Genomic DNA, 21,998 nt, shown 5'->3' with positions numbered 1-21,998 from the left:
CTTGACAGTGTTAGCCCATGCCTGTCTCACGCTCCCACCCTGGCTGCAGGAGGCCCCATTTCAGCTGGTGAGCAAGTCCCAGCGGCAGCTTACACCCTTTCAGCATCCTAATCTCTGTCCCAGCAGCACCGACTTCCTGGCATCAGCAACTGCAACCCTTTCCTTGTTTGTTTCTTAGCCCTGGCTGTGGGAGTGCTCACAGCTCACTCCCTATTCCCAGCAGCAACAATCTGGGTTTCTGTAACACCTCAGTCCCAGTGCCTCTGGGCCCCAGGACAGCATGCGGTCTACCCACGGCTAGGTTTGAAAATGGTGTCTTGCTGTAGTTGCTTAGGTCTCAGACAAGTGTGGGATCCAGTGCAAGCTCCATCTTTGGAGCAGTTCCATCCCACGGTCTCCTGGCAGCTCCCTATGTTAGCTTCAGTGGTTGGGAGGGTTGAGGGGGTCTCTTATGGCCAGGATTACATGATTTCATGGTGGGGATCTGGGCCACTGGAAGTCTCTCATTCACCCTTTCCCGGAATTGGGAAGTCACTCCCAGCTCCTAGTTGATCCTGGCTAGGCAGGCTGCTTGTCTCCCTTCTCCTTCCCTGCTTTTGGTGTTTCCTGCCACTTCTCTGTTGAATTCCAGTGTTCTCTATTGGATAATGTATTCAAAGTGTGACTGTCTACACACTATGTTTGTTCTAAGTGGAAGAGGCTGACATGAAATGCTTCTGGTAACCATCTTTGTCTGTGCTATTTCTAATACTACATGCTGTACCTAGGTAAATTCCTCTGGGAAAGTTGAGACCCATGTTCACAAAATAAAGAAAAAGGCCACAAGGTTACAAGAAGGGTCACCCAATTCCTCACGGTTATTTCATTTATTCATTTGTTTGCCTTTAAACCTACATTCATGGCTCAAAACCATTATGCAAACTGGGATTCTCATATTACTATTGATTTTATTTTTCCTTTACATTTTCGTTTTTTAAACTTCCTATCTGTTACTTGTCAAATCTCAGTAGAAGTACACCTTCTAACAGAATAATACTGGCCCTGCATTTTGAGATGATAGCAAATGTTTACAGAACAGACAAAATCGAACTTAACAATAGACTTCAAGTAGACCTAGCCTGAGAGCCAGTCTCTCCAAACTTCCCTTTTGCTCAAACATGGCTAAAGGGTTTTGACACTGACTCCTAGTCACCATCAAATCCCTCCAATGTGAGACCAGACCAGCCACCTAGGACAGGTCTATCCTGGCACCAAGGAATAATCAAAACCTAACTATGGGATGGCTCATCGGGGATGCTCTCTGATAAAGATCTTGATCAAATGGGGGAAATGTGAAAGTTGTCAGTATTATAAAGGAGTCACTTGTGCCAAAAACAAAAACAAAAAACAACCCTGACAAATAGAGCCACGGAAGGCCATGAAAGAAGGGTTCTCCTAGATAAATGACTGATAACAAGAGCCATCACAAGACTCTGAAAAAACCAAAACCTTGCACAAAAGCCATCACAATCTTAAACACACACAAAGACTCCTGCAAGGACCTCTGCCCAACAACTCCCTGTCCAGCCTTGGACTGGCACCACCCTTATTGTTGATCCTTGCAGCCAAGGATAATTGTCTCAAAATAATTATGTAATCCTTCTTATTTTTCCTTTAAGAACTGTTGTCTTCCTTTACCTCTTCAAAAACACACATAGTTTACTATGGCACATGTATTCCCATTGTAATGCCCTATTCCCCAATACATATCATCATTTTCTTTTAGAGAGCCTCTCTCTGTTATCTAGGTTGACAACAGAGATGATGGAGTAGAGCCACCCCAGTTAAGGTATTCCAACAGGCAGAGGCCCCAGTTGACCCACATTCAACTGAGCCCAACCCAAGTCAGCTGACTGACCCTCTACTAACCCCAAGCTATGATAATAAATGCCTGTAGCTTTAAGCCATTGAATTTTAAGATAGTTTGTTACACAGAAATAGATAAGTGATATAATGCCTTATGTGCTAATGACAGCGACTTGGAAAACAATGCTCCAGGTGGTTTTTACATGATCTCCTTGTAATGTTTGCTTCTACACTAGAAGTTCTAGCGTTCTACTTCTAGAACATGAGACGTTCACTAGAGCAGTGGACTCTAGTGAATGGCCCAGGCCATAACATTTTAGGCACTGTGTTTATAGCTGGTTGCAATCCTACAGTCTCATCATACATAGTGCAATAACCAGGAACAGAGCAATCAGAACCTTCTGCACTCACCCACCGACCCACCACCCCAAATACAAAGAGCTCACATTACAGCAGTCTATAAATCTTATTAGTGTGTTTATTGAGATTATAAAATATAATAAGTTATATATATACAGAGTTAGACAAAAATATTGACAATTAAGACTTCACTGTCTAAGGGCCACAGACCTACCCTGGGGTGTTTTCTAAATGTTTTGAAGTATTGCAAAGTAGTATCTCCACACAAAAATGGCAGGATGGAGTCCCAGCTTTGTTCAGTGGGAATTATTATGATCTCATTGTTCTGAATCCCATAACAAAGGCTAAAGCTTGTCAGAGTAAATCCCATGTTTCCAAATAAGTAAATGACAAGAGAATGTGTAACTATATAAGGAATAGCTCCCTAAAAATGGCAGGTGGAGAGCCAGCGGAACATGAGCTGACACTGGCTGGCCTTACAGTCCCAGAATTCCAATAGCGTGAAATGAGGCCAAAGCACCAGGAGCAGAGAACAGCCACCCCTACTCCTTCACTGAAAACATTCTGAGGAGGGTACAAGCTGTTATCCTGGAACGGCACACTCATCACAAGTGACATTTGCAGTCTAATTAAAGGGAGACTCATCATCATTATCACAATGCAGGGGGAAGGGGGCACCACAGGATTTCAAAGAGGAATTAAAAGGATAATTAAGCTCTGCCGTGGAGTATTTAGCTTGCAAGATAAACCAAATAGGTTCTGAAAAACAGCAGCAAACAGACACAGTAAATGATGATATTAAATATTCAGGACCTCATTATGATCCTCTCACAGTATGTACTACATTCGTTGGTGGGAAATTGCTTATTGGTGTTAAAGATATGACTGATTTTCCCCCCAAAGCATTTTTTCAGTCATGCAACTTGTAATTTTTACAACCTCACTTTATAAGTCAGAAACTTTGTTTTAATTTAGTAATAAACACAGTCAGACCTGCCATCAGGGAGCTCAGCAGTGAACTCTAAATTAACCCCTGGTGTGATCACTAGCCTGCCTCCTGAGCTCTTGGCAGTTACAGGGATAGTACGAGAGTCTGCCAAGAACAATGCCAGATTATTAGCTTTCTGCCTATAAATGTTATGTCAAACCATTGCAGTTACTGTGAAAATGCCAATTCTGAGTTTTTCTGTTTTAATTCCCATTTAAACGGACAAACCACACTGTATTCACTTCCATAGAGCACCTCAAAGGCCTGGCATTTCCTATAGCTCCACTTTCTTTTTGCTCACCTGAACCCTACCTGCCCCGATTACAGAATCACTGGCTAACATCTCATTTGCAGAAGAGAAACTGAGGTTGAGAGAGGAAAAGACAAGACCCAAGGCGGCACTAGAAGCCAGCTCCCTGGACTCCAAGCCCAGGCCCTCATTTGCACTGCAGGACTCCACTTTCCCTGACTGGCTCAGAAGGCTGAGTCTGAAACTCTCATGCCATGAGGCTAATCTACGAGTCTCAGATGAGCTCTTGAAATCTAGAATTATGCGTGGCTGAGCTCTTAGGAAGTCATCATTTCTCTAATTACAGTTGACTACTCATATATGTTTGAAGTGAAAACACAGCCTGACACGTTATAATTTAAATTGCTGTGTCCTTGAGCATTGCTGCCCCTAAAAGGTCAAATCTGCCTAAGGCTGAGAGTGGAAGGCCATTCACATGTAATGCAAACCACAGGGTACCCAGGCCAAAGATTCATGCAGTAAATGGAACTGGCTACTGCACACATCCAATTGCTTGGACAAACACATGCCTTGCATATTGGTTTTGTATAGAGTGTGCTCTTCCGTTATTGACTGGAAGGCCTGTAAGAATATGCATGACCTCAAGGATAGGTCAAGTTATCCTAATGAAACCACACAGGGTGTTAACAGACTTGTACTAAACCTGAAATAATACCTGGAGCAGGGTGTTTGCATTTCGTAGCCATTTTACCAAAATGTTTGAGCTGCTTCTTCACTAGGATGCCATCCTTCATCATCCCAGTGGGGAGTCATCTCCCGCGTAGAACTTCTATTACATTTTCTAAGTGCCCCTTCATTCAGCTTGTTTGATGTCTTCCAGTGAAGTGGTTTGTAAACATACGTTCCTTCTGTCTTCTACTGGAGTGCAAACTCCTTAAAGACAGGGACCAGATTCTTCACTTCTGTCAGTCCCACGGGGTTTGGTTCATTTGAGTCCTCAACATTGTCTCATTGTTCAGTGAGTTAATGGTGGGCTGGTGGGCTGGCTCTATGAGTGAGTGGATATTTACTCTGCCTGGTGAAGTACAGGCGAGCATCTGAAAGTAGCCCAGCTCTAGTCCTTTATCTTTGGTTAAATTGGAAGACAGGCCTTATTTCATCTGGCTCCTTGAACATCCTAAGGCATATGGTGACATCACAAAAGCCTTGATTCTTGGCAGTCTTTTGGCACCACTCACAGCTCCAGAGCCCTCATTGATCCTTGGCTTGTCCTGGGAGGACAACCCACAGGCATGCTTTTCAGGATGCAGCATGTGGCTGGGAAGCAGGTGGCACAACCCCCGCCCACTCCAGTATGTCTGCACACAAGGACTCCACAGCATCCAGCCGCTCAATCTGCACCAGTTTTGTGAGCAGCTCAGGGATGCTGTAACCTGCCGTGCTGATGCGGTCAAAGAGCTGCATGCCGTCTGTCATGCCCCCAATCTCATCCCTCTTCAGGCCGAAGCTCTCGGCGAGGTGGCGCCACGTTTTCACAACAGCCTTCTCAGAGTTGTACGTGGAGCTGAGCATTCGGCTAGTTTTCTCGAGGCAATCAAATGGCAGCTCCGTGGGGCTAAGACCTGCAGACACCAATGGCCACAGTTAGATGTTGCAAGTCGCAGTCAATAGAAGGTCAACACTGTGAAAAATTATTTAAATGAAATAAAAATTATTGAAAAAAACATTTAAAAAATTGTAAAACAAAGCATGCAGAAAGCCACCTAAAACAAATGCATAACTTAAGGCAAACGACACCTAGAACACTGCCAGCCACAAGAGAGGGCTGTGCATGTACCCTAACCCCGGTAATAGCCCCTTCCCCACTAGGAAAATGACTGCTGTATTGACCATGATAATAATTCCCTGATGACCATTTTTAGCAATTCTCAAAGACTTCAAGACAAGTTATCCTTAGTTGGGTAACCCTGTCTCCCATGGGGCTGGGCTGAGGAGGGGGTCAAAGAGACAGTATCGTGTCTCTTTAGGGAACAGTAGTCAACTTTGTAATGGGTGCTCTCAATGATAGCCCCAGATTGGGGTTATCTGAACCAAGTCACTGCCAACTCAGTGGTCTGATGGTTTTTGGGGTTCACTGTACATTAGACTCACCTAGGAGCATTTAAAAACTTGATATTGCTGCTTCTGGAAGATGAGTAGATAGAATTTTCCCTAATCCTCCCACTAAGTGCAGCTAAAAGCCCTGAACATTCCGTATAAAACAAATACAAGAAGTCTCTGAAAAGTGGAGAAAAGAAGACGGACCAACTAGGGACCTCGATACCTAAGGATGGTGATGGTGGTGAGTTCCCCGGGTTTTCTTTTGCCTCATAAATTCCAGACATGGGGTAGAAAAGTCCAAAAATCCAGAAATAATAGCAACCACAGACAAAAACAGCCCCAACAAAAGTCTTCCCTCTCTAGTCAGAGCACTAGGAAAAGAGCAGCCTAGCAAGCATAAAACATTTAGACAATAATTGCTCTATTCCAGCCAAACACCACAGAAAAACTGTGTCCCCACTCCATCCAGGGTAGCAAAGACTGAGTGGGGAGCCTAGACTTCCACCCTCACCAAGCTGTAACACTGTGCCAGGTGGTGTCAGGAAAGGCCATGTAGGGAGATGGGGCTTTCTCATCAACCAGCTGGTAATAACTCCTCTGCCCCTGTGGTGACCATGTCAGGAGCCATACTCCCAAACCCCAAGTAGCAGTAAAAAGGAGTCCCTTGGGTGTTAGTGAAGGTTGAGTGGGGAATTTGGATGTCTACCTTCACCTAACAGTAGCAAGACAGCACCCTCATTCTCCTGCCACAGGGCTGCCTATCGAAAGGAGCCAGCTAAAATGGAAGGCTTAAATAAGACCCAGAGTTTCATATCAGGACATAAAACTACACAGGTTTCAAAGTGAATTCACTCATCATACCAAGAACCAGGAAGATGTCAAATGAGTAAAAAAAGAAAAACAATAGATGCTAACACTGAGATGACAGATATTAGATAATCTGAAAAAGGTTTTAAAGAAGCCATAATAAAAGTGCTTCAACAAGCAATTATGAACATGCTTAAAACAAATGCAATAATAGAAAAACAGAAATAGAAAATAGAAAAAAATAGAAATCCTCAGCGAAAATATACAAAATGTATAAAAGAAATGAAAATATTAGAACTAAAAAAATACAATAACCACAATAAAAAGCTCAGTGGATGTGCTCAATGGCAGAGTAAAGACAGAAGAAAGAATCAGTGAGATGGATAATGGAAGCTAGCAGTGGAAATTACTCAATCAGAGAAAAGAAACTGAAAAACACAGAGCCTTAGGGAACTGTGGGGTTATAACAAAAGAGCTAACATTTGTGTCATGAAGTTTCAGAAGGAGAGGAGAAGAGAGTGGGACTAAAGTACTCAAATAAATGATGGCTTAAAACTCCCCAAATTTGTAAAGAGATACAAGTCTACAGATTCAAGAAGCTAAGCAAATCCCAAACAGGATAAACCCAAATATATTCATGTCAAGATACATCATAAATGAACTTCTGAAAACTAAAGACAAAGTCTTAGAAACAGCCAAAGAAAAACAACGCCTGACCTAGAGAGAGAAAACAATTAGAATGACAGTAAATTTATAATCAGAAACCTGGAGACCAGAGAGAAGTAGCACAGTATTTCCAAGTACTGAAGGAAGAGAACTTTCAACCCAGAGTTGCATACCAGGTTGCAGTGAGCTGAGTGAAAATATCCTTCAGGATGACATGAGAATATCAAGACATTCCAAGCCAAAGAAAAATTAAGAATTTTTCACCAGCAGACCACCCTAAAAGAAGCAAAAGGAAATTCTATAAACAGAAAGGAAATAATAAAAGAATGAAACTTGAGACATCAGAAAAGACAGAAAAGAACATAGTGAGCAAAAATTCAGGGAAATAAAATAGACTTTCCTTCCCTTTTTAAGTTTTCTGAATTATGTTAGGCAGTTGAAGCAATTTATGTTGTTCTAAATATATGTAGAGGAAATATTTACAACTACTATAAACAGGGAAGGTAAAGGGACAAAGAGAAAGGTAAAGTTTTTATACTTCATTCAAACTGGCAAAATAATAACACCAGGAAGGCCAGACACAGTGGCTCACACCTGTAAACCAAGGACTTTGGGAGGCCAAGGTGGGCAGTTCACCTGAGGTCAGGAGTTCGAGACCAGCCCGGCCAACATGGTGAAACCCTGTCTCTACTAAAAACACAACTGGTTGGCATGGTGGTGCACAGCTGTAATCCCAGCTACTTGGAAGGCTGAGGCAGGAGAATCACTTGAACCTGGGAGGCGGAGGTTGCAGTGAGCCGAGATTGCGCCACTGCTCTCCAACCTGGGCAACAGAGCAAGACTCCATCTCAAAAATAAAAATAAAAAAAATACTAATAACACCAGTAGACTGATAAGTTGTATGTGTAAATACAATCTCTAGACAAACTACTAAAATAACTATGGAAAAAGATAAAATCAAAACATATCACTCAAAAAACACCAAAATCAAATTCTGAAATATGTTCAAGTGACCCACAGAAAAGCAGGAATACAAAAACACAGAAATGAAAAACAGAGACAACAAATAGTAAACAAAATATAAAATAGCAGACTTAATTAAGCCCTAACATAATAATGACTACATTTAATGTAAATGGTTTAAATACCAACTAAAGGCTGGGTGTGGTGGCTTATGCCTGTAATACCAGCACTTTGGGAGGCCAAGCAGGTGGATCAGCTGAGGTCAGGAGTTTGAGACCTGCCTGGCCAACATGGTGAAACTCTGTTTCTACTAAATATACAAAATTAGCTGGTGTGGTGGTGCATGCCTGTGATCCCAGCTACTTGAAAGGCTGAGGCAGGAGAATTGCTTGAACCTGGGAAGCGGAGGTTGCAGTGAGCCAAGATCACACCATTGCACTCCAGCCTGGGCAACAGGAGCGGAAACTCCATAAAAAACAGACAAACAAACAAACAAAAACCTAAAAGGCAGAACTTGGTAGAGTAGATTTTAAAATATACTCAGTTATATGCTGCCTACAAGAAACTCACTTCAATATAATGAGAGAGGCTGGTTGGAAGTAAAAGGATGGAAAAATACATATCATGCAAACTTTAATAAAAGGAAGGCAGAATGGCTATAACATCAGTTAAAGTAGACTTCAGAGGAAAAAAATTACCAGAAAGTGACATTTAATAATGATAAAAGGGTCAATCCAAGAAGACATAGCAATCCTAAATGAATATGCACCAAACAACAGAGCTCCAAAATATGTGAAACAAAAACTGATAGACCTGAAAGAAGAGAGAAGCCCACAATTATAGTTGAAAACTTTAACATTCCTCCCTCAGTAAATGATAGAACAATTAGAAAAAAATCAGCAAGAATATAGAACTTACCAACATCATCAGCCAACAAGATCTAATCAACATTTATAGAACACTCCATTCAACAACAGCAGAATACACATTCTTTATAATGATGGGCCTTACACCTCAACAAATTAAAAGAATTGAAACTATACAAACTATATTCCCCTACCACAATATAATTAGAATTTAAATCAATAACAGAAAAATCTTTACACATTTGAAAACTAGACAACAGTCTTCTAAATAATCCACAGGTCAAAGAGGAAGTCTCAAAGAAAATTTAAAAATGAATGAAAATAAAAATACCAGATGTCAGTATTTGTGAGACACAGCTGAAGTAGTACTGAGAGGAAAATTTATAGCAGAAACACAAAGGAGGAAAACTCTTAATAATCTAAGCTCCCATCTCAAGCACTTAGAAAAAGATTAACAAAATAAACCAAATGTACATAGAAGGAAATAAGTAATTTAGAAATAAGAGCAGTAATCACTGAAACTGAAAACAGTAAAGTAAGAGAGCAATATGAAAAGAAACAGTTATTTGAAAAGATCAATATAACTGACAAGGAAAAAAATAGACAAGACACAAATTACCAATATCAAGAAAGAAGCAGGAGATATTACTACAGACACCATAGATATCAAACAGATAATAAGGGAAAACTATGCAACTTTAACTCTATACATATACATTTGACAGGTGAAAATAAACAGTTCCTCAAAAAACATAAACTATCACAACTTACCCAATGTAAAACAGATCATTTGAACAGACTTATAACTATCAAGGAAGCTGAATGTGTAACTGTAAAAATCTTCAGCCAAACGCGGTGGCTCACGCCTGTAATCCCAGCACTTTGGGAGGCCGAGGTGGTTATGTTGCTTGAGGTCAGGAGTTCAAGACCACTCTGGCCAAGATGGTGAAACCCTGTTTCTACTAAAATACAAAAATTAGGGCCAGGCACGGTGGCTCACGCCTGTAATCCCAGCATTTTGGGAGACCAAAGCAGGTGGACCGCACGGTCAGGAGTTCAAGACCAGCCTGACCAACATGGTGAAACCCCATCTCTACTAAAAATACAGAAATTAGCTGGGCATGGTAGCACATACATGTAATCCTAGCTACTCAGGAGGCTGAGGCAGGAGAATCACTTGAACCTGGGAGGTGGAGGTTGCCAGCCTGGGACAGGGTGAGACTCCATCTCAAAAAAAAAAAATTAGCTGGGCTGTGGTGGCACGAGCCTGTAATCCCAGCTACTTGGGAGGCTGAGGCAGGAGAATCGCTTGAACTTGGGAGGCAGAGGTTGCAGTGAGCCAGGATCATGCCACTGCACTCCAACCTGGGTGACAGAGCAAGACTCCATCTCAAAAACCAAACAAACAAAAACTCCCCAAAAGAAATCTTTAGGTCCACATGATTTCACTGAAGAATTCTACAAAATGTTTAAGAAATAATTAATAGCAATTCTACACTATATTTTCTAGACATAGAAAACTTACTCTGTGAGGGTAGTATAAACTGGATACCAAAACCAGACAAAGACAAAAAACAAACCACAAACCACAGACCAATATCTCTCATGAATATAAATGCAAAATCCTTAACAAAATATTAGCAAATAGAATGCAACCATATAAAAAAGAATTGTACCACATCAGGTATGGGAGGCAAGGCTGGTTCAATATTTAAAAACTACTGTAATCCACTCAAAAAATTAATGTCAACAATTTATAAAAAGCCTAGAGCTAATATTATACTTAATGGTGAAAAATGGAATGCTTTTAAGATCAGAAATGAGGCAAGGATTTCTGCTTCTGCGTCATCACTTACATTCACTGTAGCGCTGGAAGGTGTAGCCAGTGCAATAAAATGAGAAAAGGAAGGAAAAGGTATACACATTGGAAAGGAAGAAATAAAATGGTCCCATTTGCAGATGTGATTATCTATATAGAAAATCCCAAGGAATCTACAAGAAGACTCCCAGATCTTATAAGTGAATTCAGCAAGGTCACAGGATGCATGATAAACATACAAAAATCAATTGTATTTCTATATAGCTAACAATGAATGTATGGCTACTGAATTTAAATTATCATTTACAGCTGCTCAAAAAATAAACGATATACTTATGATGTAAATCTAGCAAAATATGCATAGAACTTGTCTTTTGGAAACTACACAATGTAGATAAAAAAATTTAAAGTTGTGCTAAATAAATGAAGAGATATACCATGTCCATGGCTCAGAAGATTCAACATAATAAAGATGTCAAATCTTCCCAATTGATATACAGTTTTGTTGCAACTCATTAAAATCCCAGCAAGGCATTTTGTACATATAGGGAAGACTATTCTAAAACTTATATAGAAAGACAAAGGAACCAGAATAGCTAAAAGATTTTTGAAAAAAGAAAGTGGGAGCAGTCTACTTGATTTCAAGACTTATATAAGTTATTATATAACTTATACAAGAATCAAGAATGTGTGGTATTATAAGAGGGACAGACATGTAGATCAATACAACAGAACAGCGACCCCAGAAAATAGACCTATACGAATATACCAAACTGATTTTTGACAAAGTTTGAAAAGCAATTCAATGGAGGAAAGATACTTTTTCAAAAAAAAAAAAACAAAAAACAAAAAAAAAACAAAAAACCAGTGCTGGAGCAATTGGATATCCATAGACAAAAAAAGAACTTTGATCCAATTTCATATCTTCTATAAAAATCAACTCAAACTTAACTGCAAAATGTGAACTATGTGAACTTAAATGCAAAACATAAAAACTATGTGGACTTAAATATAAAACATTAAGCTATAAAACTTCTAGAAAAAATTGTGGGAGCAAATCTCTGGGATCTAGGACTAGGCAAGAGAGAGCTTAGATTTGACACCAAAAGCACCATCCATAAAAGGAAAACTTTATAATTAGTTTCATAAATTTGACTCATAAAAATTTAAAGCATCATTCTGTGAAAGACCCTGTTAAGAGACTGAAAAGATAAGTTAAACTAGCTACAGAATGGAGAAAACATTTACAAAACCACATATCCATCATAGGACTAGTGTCTAGAATATATTGTTAAAAACCCTCAAAACTCAACAGCAAAAAATCATATAATGCCATTGAAAAATGGGCAAAAGACATGAAGAAACATTCATTTTACTGAAGAGGACATACAGATGAAAAATAAACACAAGAAAGGATATTCAAACAATAGGAACATGCAAATTAAGACCACACTAAGATATCATAACACACTTCTCAGAATAGCTAAAATAAAACATAGTAACACCACCAAATGCTGGCAAGGATATGGAGAAACTAGACCATTCACACACTGCTCGTAGGAATGTAAAATGGTACAACAACTTTGGAAAACAGTTTGGCAGTTTTTTAAAAAAACCAACCACGCAACTATCATACAAGCCAACAAATGTACTCCTGGGTCTTTATCCCGGAGAAATCACGACTGATGTCCACACGAAAACCTATACACAAATATTTATAGCACCTTTGTTCATAATAGCCCTTAAGTGGCAATAACCCTGATGTCCTTCAGCAAGTGAATGGTTAAACCAGCTCTGGTCTGTTTATGCCACAGACTACTACTCAGCAAGAGAGAGGAATGGACGATTGGTACATGCAACAACCTGGCTGGACCTCCAGTGAATTATGCTGAGTGAAAAAGGCCATTTACCAACAGTTACATACTATGTGATTCCGCTTTTATAACACTCTTGAAATGACAAAACTGTAGGAATGGAGAACCGATTACTGGTTTCCAGGGGCCTAGGTGAGGGTGGGATGGGTGGGAACTGGCTGTGGCTGTAAAAGGGCAACAGGAGGAGTTTTTGTATGGGAGCTCAGTCTAGCTTCACTGTGTCGATATCGGTGTCCTGGTTGTGACTTCTGTGTATAGTTTTGCAAGATGTTATCATTAGGAGAAACTGGGTAAAGGGCTTGCAGGATCTCTCTGTATTCTCTCTTACCACTGCATGGTAAGAAGTATCTCAAAATAAAAAGTTTAATTAAAAACAAAACAAAACAAAACAAAAAACAGAGACGCAGATGCCTGGGATTCACCCCTGACTAATTACATCAGGGTGTTGGGGCAGATTGGGTGGGCTGGATGGGCAGAGATGGTGTTAAGACCTGCAGGTGACTCTAATATTCATCAGGGCTGGGCACGGAGCACAAGTTCTCAGCCCTGGCTGAGGTTTGAAAACCCCTGTCCCGGGGTGTGAACTCAATATTTTTTGGAACAGAGAAGAGCTTGCTGGTGGATGGAAGGTGAGTCCTAGACCATCCTCCCCTGGGCAGCTGACAGCCCCAGGCCATGCCAGGTGAGATCAGGCAGGCTGACCTGGGGCATGTGTTTATGGAGAGATGCCATGTTTCAGCGGCAGCCAAGAATTCTTGGCCCTGGAGCTCACCCACAGTATAGTTATTTCTGGCCAACAAAGCACTGGACCAGAAAGCCTGCTAGGGAACAGGGGGCTGCACTTGGCCTACGATGGGGTGTGGGGGTGGGAGGAGGGGTATTGGGAGCATTGGCGAGCTGCCCGGTGTGCACCAGGCTCCACTCCCGCTGCCCGGCCAGATCAAGGAGTCCGAGGAGGGAGGCCAGCGAGGCCAGCAGCAGGAAAACTCCTGACCTCAGCCACGAGGGGTTTATCTTTGGGGTTAATAAGAAGGTAATTTAGAAAGAGGATTTTGCAGGAACTGGAAGCTGAGGATTATGATTTCAGATTGCAGCACTGACGGCCCTGTCCTGTTGCCTCTTACCTGCCCACACCCAAGCCCAGGTTACGGGGAGACACTGACTTGGCTCGGAAGGCCGCTGAGAGGGGCGGCTGGAGGCTCCCAGGGCCATCGGACATCGGGGACGCTCGAGGGCAGGGAGAGGGCGGCTAAGTCTAGGATAAGTGACTAAGTGACTGATTATGTTTTCCAGATGACGATGCCAGTGTGGAGACGGGCACTGGGGACACAGGAGGTCCAAGGCTTCATGGCTGCTGCTCCCCGACCCTGTGTGTCCCTGTAGTGGGTGCCTGCACCGGGCTGTCTCCCGCCATGAGGGGAAGGCCCATGGAAGCACTGGGAGATGCCTTCTAATATCTGGGAGCCAGATTCTGTTTCTCCACACCTGAAGTCGGTTCCAGTGGCCGTTCTGACCAGAGTGCGGCAACTGGTTGGGCGGCTTCCCTGAGTTCCCCTCACAGGACCACAGCTCTTATGTCTGCACCACCTCTCTCAGCTTACCTTCCACGACTCCACACACGTTGGCATACACATCCAAGATCTTTTTCCTCCGGCTTTGAATCTGTAAAAAAGAGTCAGGAGAATTTTCACCTCCAGAAAGGGGCAACAGTGAGGAGGCAAATCCTCCATGTCAGCAGGGGCAGGCAGCAGCTACGCCTGACACCAGAGACACTGCACACAGCCCCCGTGTCAGCACCCCAGCCCCGACACACAGGGAGGAGGGTCTCCTTCAGGTCTTCCCACTCAAACATCTTTGGGGTCCACCGTGGGTGCTTCTCAGGCTCAGCTGGATGGTCAGACTCATAAGATACTTGGGGATACCCCTGGCATCAGTCTGTTTGAAAAGATGACCATGGGGACCCCCACTTGCCCTCAGGACACCTGTGCTGCAGCAGAGCCATGCGGGGCTCCCATCCTGGATCATGTGGCTGGTACCAGGAGACCAGGCCCACGGTGCTCAGGTGCTCAGTGGCCCTGGCTGAAGAGTCCCGGGGCCACGGCTACCTTTTTCTTTTGTAACAACCCCACAGGCTTCCAGGGTCTCTGCAAGTGGCAGCCCTATTACAAAGGTCACTGAACTCAGAGCAGGCAGAGCATGGCATCCTATCAGGACCAGGCCAGAGCCAGGATCCCAACTGGGCATTTTTGCCATCAGTGATGTTGCCTAGCAACATAGCTGTCCTGCGGCTGGGGTCTGCAGCCAGGGCACAGACTAGAGGGATGACCACAGGCCAGGTCCACAGGGAGCCCAAGAGGGCTCTGGTCATCTCTGCCCTCACCCCTGCCCTGCTCCTGGCCACACTACATTACAGGGCGGTAGGTGATAAAACCCTGGGGACAGTTTCTACATGTGAGCCTGTTTTTATATTTTAAAAAATGCATACAAAAAAAGCGTTTTTTGTGTGTGTGTGTGTGTGTGTGTGTGTGTATGTGTAGAAAATTGTCTGGCTGGATAAAACCCAGTATATTTACAAGGGTCTTTTTCTGCCCTCTGGCATTCCAAGTGATTTTACCTTTTTTCTCTTTGCTTATTCTTTTTCATGTTTGTGTATGAAGCTATATAATAAAAACAAAGTGGCTGGGCGTGATGGCTCACACCTGTAATCCTAGCGCTTTGGGAGGCTGAGGCAGGTGGATTGCCTGAACTCAGGAGTTTGAGATCAGCCTGGGCAACACAGTGAAACCTCGTCTCTACTAAAATACAAAAAAACTAGCTGGGCGTGGCAGCATGCACCTGTAGTCCTAGCTACTTGGGAGGCTGAGACAGAAGAATTGCTTGAACCCAGGAGGCGGAGGTTGCAGTGAGCCGAGATCGCACCACTGCACTCCAGTCTGGGTGACAGACAGGCTGGGTCCCATCTCAAAAAAAAAAAGAAAGTTTTTTCCCCTCTTTTGACTATCTTGCTGTGAACCTGTCACTGTCCAGGTCTCCTTGCTTGGACTTTTGGGAGAAACACCCCGTCTTGCAGGAGAGCTGATTCAGTGAGAAAGTTCTAGTCTTGTGGCTGTGAGGGGGCCACATCTCACAGCTCATCACGGCATCTGCAGGAGCCTCACCCCGGCTGACTTGTTGCTGGTGACGGACTTCTCCCTGGCCAGGTGAACCAGCGACAGCAGGCACAGCTCCGGGGAGCCCTGCTTGTCAGGGGCGGGCTCCTCGTCACTGTCCACACTCCGGCTCAGCAGCTGCTCATTCTCGGACGAGGCATCATTCTCGCTGCAAAAACAAGAGCGATGGTCATTAGCAGCGCCTGGGGGGACTGCAGCCCTGACAGGTTCTCCTGTGGTGAACTTGTCCATTGCCCAGCTGTGGACAGTGGGGGGCAATGACTTGTTTTTCAACTGGGCACCTTGTGGGCACGGGACCAGGGGACGTGAGATGAGACAGATACACTGGTGGCTTCCTGCTTCCTTCCAAACAAGTCCATGGTGGGTGACCTGCAGGTGTCTAAGGGGCTGGAGCTGCCACTGAGCATGGGAGGCATCCATGGGCCTCTCCTTCTCTGCTATCTGACAAGCAGTGGATGCTCCATAAAGGTTCATTGAATATGTCCTAGATCCCTGTATCTAATCCCAGTAAGCACCAAGTTCACCTGGTGTCTTCGTGTTAAGCAAATAGATTGATGTGGCTGGCACTGAATCCATGCTGGCTGTCTGGAGTCATTGAAAAGGGAGCTGAATGGAGCCTTGTGCCTGGAAAGCCCCCTCTTGACTAGGGGGGTGACCTGGCTGACCTGTGTGCATTGCAGAGGGTGGCACAGCAAGCCCCAGCGGGTGAGGTGGGTGGGCGGTCAGAGGCACGAAGCCCAGGTTCATGCCACCTTGTGGTTCACAGCCCACAAAGAACCCAGGGTCTGCCCTTGGCACATGTGGGTTGGAGCTGAAACTCTCTTAAAACCATTCCAAGTCTATGAAAAACAATATTCTTTTTTAGAGGCATCCTGCTTGCTTCCTGTGGTTTGGCTGAAGACCTTTTTTTCTTAAAAAAAGGATTATATTTGTTAGTAACTAGGTTACAGCAGTGAAGCCCACAGGCAAACACAACCCTAGAGACAGGGTAATACAAAGAAAATGAGAACCATCATGAAGCCCCAGTGGGATCCACTTCCTCGTCAGGCTTCAGGGCCTCACAAGGAGGTGGTAGGGCCCATCGCTGTCCCCACCTGAGAGCAGGTGAGGTGGAGCAGATGAGATGGAGCAGGTGAGATGGAGCAGGTGAGGTGGAGCAGGTGAGATGGAGCAGGTGAGATGGAGCAGGTGGGGTGGAGCAGGTGAGGTGGAGCAGGTGAGATAGAGCAGGTGAGGTGGCACCCCAGGTCCTGTCTCCAAGACCCAAGGACAAACAGCAGGGACAAAAGCTCAGTGCCTTGCTGTCTTTTAATGTACAATTGTCAGGGTTCAATTTGTATTTAATATTTGTGTATGAAATAAGTGTGTATTTTTTCCTAGCAGGGCCTCTGAATTTTCCCTGTCTTCAACTGCAACTCAAGTCATGGGGCATGTCTCTGCCCTTTTAATTTCTGGAAATAAGAAAAGCCTGAAAAACAGAAGGGAGAGGCTGAGACAGAATGAGATAAGGCTGGGCTGGAGGCTGAGGAGCACATTCAGTCTCTAGGGAGGCCCTATTTAAGAGTTCATCCATGCAGGGTGACCAGGTCCTGCCCTGGGTCCTGGGAGCAGCAGCTTGGATCTGGCACCTCCCGCCAGTCAGGCACAATGGGGCTTAGACCACAAATTCCTGCAGGGGTGGTGGTGGCTGAAAACTGATCAACTGGAATTGAGTCACTTGCAGGAAATAACCACCCCAACACATACTCCGCTTTTCCTTCCTCGTATGCAAAGACTTCGTATTTGTTTGCCTCCTGCCCGTGTGTCAGGGGTGTGAAGAGACGCTGGAGTTTTCCAGGTGAGACAATGCACCTGGCAGTGCTTTATGAATGCTAAAGCTCCACACAGATGCTGGATCGATTATTATTTCTCGACAGGAATGGCTTTGCAAGGCGAATCGCGGGAAGATCATGGGGTGGGGGCAGGAGAGGAGGGCTTAACCTCTGCTCTTCCTCTAACCGGTTTGGTGACTTTCTGCCAAGGGAGGCACTGTTGTGGGGGTGTCCTTCCAGCGCAGCCTGCAGTGGCCGTGGGGCAGAGGCTGGCAGCGGAGTCCAGGCGCATTGCCAGGCTGGGAGCTTGTGCTGTGGGGTTGATTTTTGGAAGCTACGCGGGACCAAGTCCAAATGACCATCCCACTGGATGAACAGAACATTGACCTCCCTCTTCCCTCGATTTCAGAGCAGGGGCTGGTTCCACACCTTCCTGTGTGGGAAACACGGGAAAGGCTTCACCTGCCAAATCTCCTCCTCCAGGGGCCTCTTTACGCCACGTGGCTCCTTGGGAGCCTGGACTCAGACCCCGGCCCTGCTGCTCACTAATGTGTGACCTTGGGCAAGTGACAACTTCCACACCCCAGTGCGGTATCCTATAAACAGGGATGATGTGAGCACCTTGCTCCTGGCTGTGGAGGGGAGATGTGTTCACAGCCCGAGCCCAGCACCTGGTGGGCAGCAGGCACCGAATGCTGTTAGCCATCATCACTGCGGTTGTTACTAGCATTGCGGTGGCAGCAGTACTGGCACCACCGCGAGTGGTACTGGTGTGTTGGCTGCAGCAGCAGTCATAGGGGCTGCTGCATGCATCCTTGGCTTACGTTCTGTCCTCCAGGTCTGGAGAAGGGGCATGAGGAAGTCGGATGTTAAGGAGGAAGGCCCAGGGAATTTGGCAGGGTGCAGGGACAGGAGCCTCACCCGAGAGCAGCAGGCAGCTGTTCCCACAGGCTCCTCACACCGCCTGACCCCTGCCAGTCAGCAGAGAGGCGGCAGGGACTGTCTGTTGCTGAACATCCCCATGGTGTCCCAGGCTAGCCTGTCAGTGCACCTGGCTGCACCCTGGCTCCCCTCCCTGCTCAGGATCCACAGGACCCCAGCTTCAGCCTGGCGCTGGGGGCTTCCACATACCTCTTGGTGGGCTTTGCTGGAGTTGCTGTCAGCTTCTCAAATTCATCCTTCTCAGAGAACATCACCACGTTGTCTGCAGGGAAATGGGGAGGTTGGGGAGACAGGAGTTAGAATTGGCTCATGGCTCTGCGCTCAGCTCAAGCCTGTTCTTCCTGTTGGGCAGAGCTGCCCGGTGTCTGCGTGGCACCACCCCGCGGTAAGCACAGCATGGTTCAGCATGCGAGAGCAGAAGCAGCGAGTAGGCCGCTGCCGGGGACGCCCTCCACCCAGAGACGGGCACCACGCACATGGGGTGTGGAAGCCCCGGTTCACAGACCTGGGGTCTCTTTCTTCTCCTCGTCCTTGCTCACTTGGGCCTCCACACTCTTCCCCGGGTGGCTGGTGCAACAGGCTGGGGAGAGAGGAGGGAGTGAGCAGCCAGGCTCTCCGACAGGGGGAGTTGACGGAGAGTCCAGGAGGCAGGGCACCGGCGCATGGGGGCCGTCACCTGGGGCAGAGGGCTTTGTCTTCAGGATGTAGAACATGATGATGAGGACGATGGCGATGGCCATGATGAAGATGGTGGACATTGCAATGATCAGGGCAGTGGCCAGGTGTCCTTGGCCTGAGAGTTCTGTGGGTGGAGAGAAGACATGAGTGACCCAGAGCTCAGGGTTCCTGCTGCTCTTCCCTCCAGGACTACGGCCCCTGGAAGCAATGTCCCTGCCCCTGGGATGCTTTCAGGGAACCCTGAAATCTGAGGCGCTTGCTTAGGCTGAGAACCAAGGGTCTTCCGCGTTGGTTTTGGCTGCCAGACCAGGACTGCCCACAGCCCTGCTCGCTGCCCTCAGACTGGCCTCTCCAGACTTCTCTGGGGTCATCTGGTTGTTCCTAGGGAGTTTGCTCTTGCTACTACTACTTTGGGAACCTGAGGGCAGGGTTTGGTGTGGAGAGGAAGAAAGGCCAGTGAACAAGAGTGTCTGGAAGGCAGCACAGTTCAAGTTTGGGTATTTCCAAACAAAAGTCAGGATTCCTCTCTCCTTCCGAGCTTTCATCCGAGCACCACCTAACTCCAGGATCAGCTCTGGATTCCAGGTTTGGCTCCATCCTGCACCTCATGCAATTTCAACCTAAGTGTCATTGTAAGAGCTCCAGGGCACAGGTGGTGCCTGGGCGGGGCCACCTAGTCCACCTGCTCTGCTGCCTCCACCAGGCAGTCCCTCAGTCACCCCGGGGGATTTTGCTCACTTCCCAGGTTAATGTCGACCTTGGATTGCATAAAATGCCCTGAAGCTCGTTCTCATTCTCTAAAATAACCAAACAGGACTCTGATTCTCTTGAAGTAAGATCCAGATTTGCCACCACCCAAATAGACAGGAGACAAGCATCTGAAGCTCTCGGATCATCTCGGGGGAGGTAGTGCCAGAGCTGAAAACCCCGCATGTGGGCGCTGAGCCTCCCCTGTGGGTGCATCTGCAGGAAAACCAGCCTCCCAGCATCATCTAAGGAATACCTGTAATAGCATTTGCTTGCCAGGTCTAGATGACATAAGTGTTTTAATATTCTCCATGTTGTGAGCTCCTCCCCCCAGGGTCTGTGCAAATGAGATTCATATATCCTCGCCCAGCAGTCCTGCCTTTTGCTCTGCGTTAGCGTGTGAGAGGCCCAGTGATGAGGCTGACGAGCTGGGTGCTCTGAGGGATCTGGAAGGTACCTCATGGCTCACTGAGACCCGGACCCGAAACATGTTTCAATAACGGCTGGCACTAAACCAGTGAGAGGGAAAGGCCAAGCCAGCTGGAGGGCTGACTCTGAGAGACATATTGAACTTTGGGGTCTTCCTAAATCCCTTCTTCCCTGGTTAGGGAGAATGAAATGTGCTTTCTGCAAGTGAATATTAAAGTGCCATGGTCAGCAGGTTTATATGAAAGCCAGTGATAGAACTGCTGTTGACTCCCAGCCAAACCAAAGCCCAGGACACCTAGTCTCTCTCCTGGCCCGGCTTGCAGCTGCCTGTGCTGCCCACCTGCCGCTCTGCCCCCGCCTTCATCACCAGCACCTCCCATCGGGCCCAGGACACCCATGGAGGGATCAACTCCGCTCCTCGCAGAGATGATGACTTCCTGCACGGGGTGAGGGGGGCACCATGTCATTCAATTACATTAGGGAAGTGAGACCAGGTGGGGAAGCGCACCGTAATCATTACTCATAATCATGTCCTCTCTTCTTCTGAGCTTTCATCCAAGCACCACCTAACTCCAGGTGATCGATACCCGAGCACCCTTCTCACCTTTGTGGGCATGCTGGAAGGGAGACAGGGTGCTGCTGCCCGAGGTGCCAGGGAAGTTGGCAGAAGCTCCTGAAGTGGCTCCCACACCTGCAAGGAAAATAGAGTCCCTCAAATGATCCAGCGAAGCTCCACCTTCAAAAACGCTGCCACAGAGCTCGTGGATCTGGATTCGCGATCATGAATGGGCTTGAGGCAGTGATGGCTGAGGGAGCTAAATATTTGTATTTCTTAGAGTGTTTAATGAACCCTGAAGAGAGTCATCATTATTGTTTTTTTTTTTTTTTGAGACAGAGTCTTGCTCTGTCGCCCAGATTGGAGTGCAGTGGCACAATCTTGGCTCACTGCAAGTTCCGCCTCCTAGGTTCATGCCATTCTCCTGTCTCAGTCTCCCGAGTAGCTGGGACTACAGGTGCCCGCCACCACGCCTGGCTAATTTTTTTTGTATTTTTAGTAGAGATGGGGTTTCACCATGTTAGCCAGGATGGTCTCGATCTCCTGACCTCGTGATCTGCCCGCCTCGGCCTCCCAAAGTGCTGGGATTACAGGCGTGAGTCACTGCACCTGGCCCGTTATTGTTTTTTAAATAAAAACATTCATGTGATAAGTCTGCTAAACCTAAACAGTATAGGTTGAGGAGTTTTGCAAGCCTCACCAACTCAATTTTCCTATGCATGGAGACAAAGCATATGAAATCCATAAAAATAAGCAACATAGAATGTGTAGATGAAAGTACCATTAGGGTGATACAATACTTGACTAATTCCTTCAATTACATACAGTAGGAATGTGTTAATACTTTTTCCAGTCATAAAAGTAATATATGCTTACTATTAAAAATCTAGAAAAGGGGACTGGACGTGGTGGCTCATGCCTGTAATCCCAGCACTTTGGGTTTGGATTGTTGTTCAGCATCGGTCTGAGAAAATAGCTTCTTGATTTATACATATAAATATTGTTGCGGGAAGGAGGCTGGTGATAAAAGCGTATGAGATAGCTATCTGTATGTAGTATGGGTACAAGTTCTTCTTCTTAGAAGAACAAGAGGCAGCGGATCACGAGGTCAGGAGATCGAGACCATC

At 45.7% G+C, this 21,998-nt stretch overlaps 1 protein-coding gene across 3 annotated transcripts in view; it reads right to left on the bottom strand.

The window, feature by feature from the left end:
- Window positions 1–2,309: 2,309 nt before the first annotated feature.
- EDAR (ectodysplasin A receptor) overlaps window positions 2,310–21,998 on the bottom strand; it is a 93,852-nt gene continuing 74,163 nt past the window's right edge. The window contains exons 6-12 of one of the 3 annotated variants that reach the window (XM_025354480.1): window positions 20,920–21,006; window positions 19,138–19,263; window positions 18,967–19,041; window positions 18,651–18,723; window positions 15,697–15,856; window positions 14,140–14,200; window positions 2,310–5,065 (exon numbers count right to left, since the gene is read on the bottom strand). In XM_025354480.1, the coding sequence (XP_025210265.1) occupies window positions 4,743–5,065; window positions 14,140–14,200; window positions 15,697–15,856; window positions 18,651–18,723; window positions 18,967–19,041; window positions 19,138–19,263; window positions 20,920–21,006 (905 nt within the window). In that variant the 3' untranslated portion in view covers window positions 2,310–4,742. Of the gene's footprint in view, window positions 5,066–14,139; window positions 14,201–15,696; window positions 15,857–18,650; window positions 18,724–18,966; window positions 19,264–20,919; window positions 21,007–21,998 lie in introns of all 3 variants that reach the window. The other 2 variants (XM_025354477.1, XM_025354479.1) reach the window with 2 other exon arrangements.

Source organism: Theropithecus gelada, chromosome 13 (assembly GCF_003255815.1).
Source record: "Theropithecus gelada isolate Dixy chromosome 13, Tgel_1.0, whole genome shotgun sequence".
NCBI lineage: Eukaryota > Metazoa > Chordata > Mammalia > Primates > Cercopithecidae > Theropithecus > Theropithecus gelada.
The sequence above is the reverse complement of the archived record's forward strand: the minus strand, read 5'-3'. Positions and strand labels throughout refer to the sequence as shown.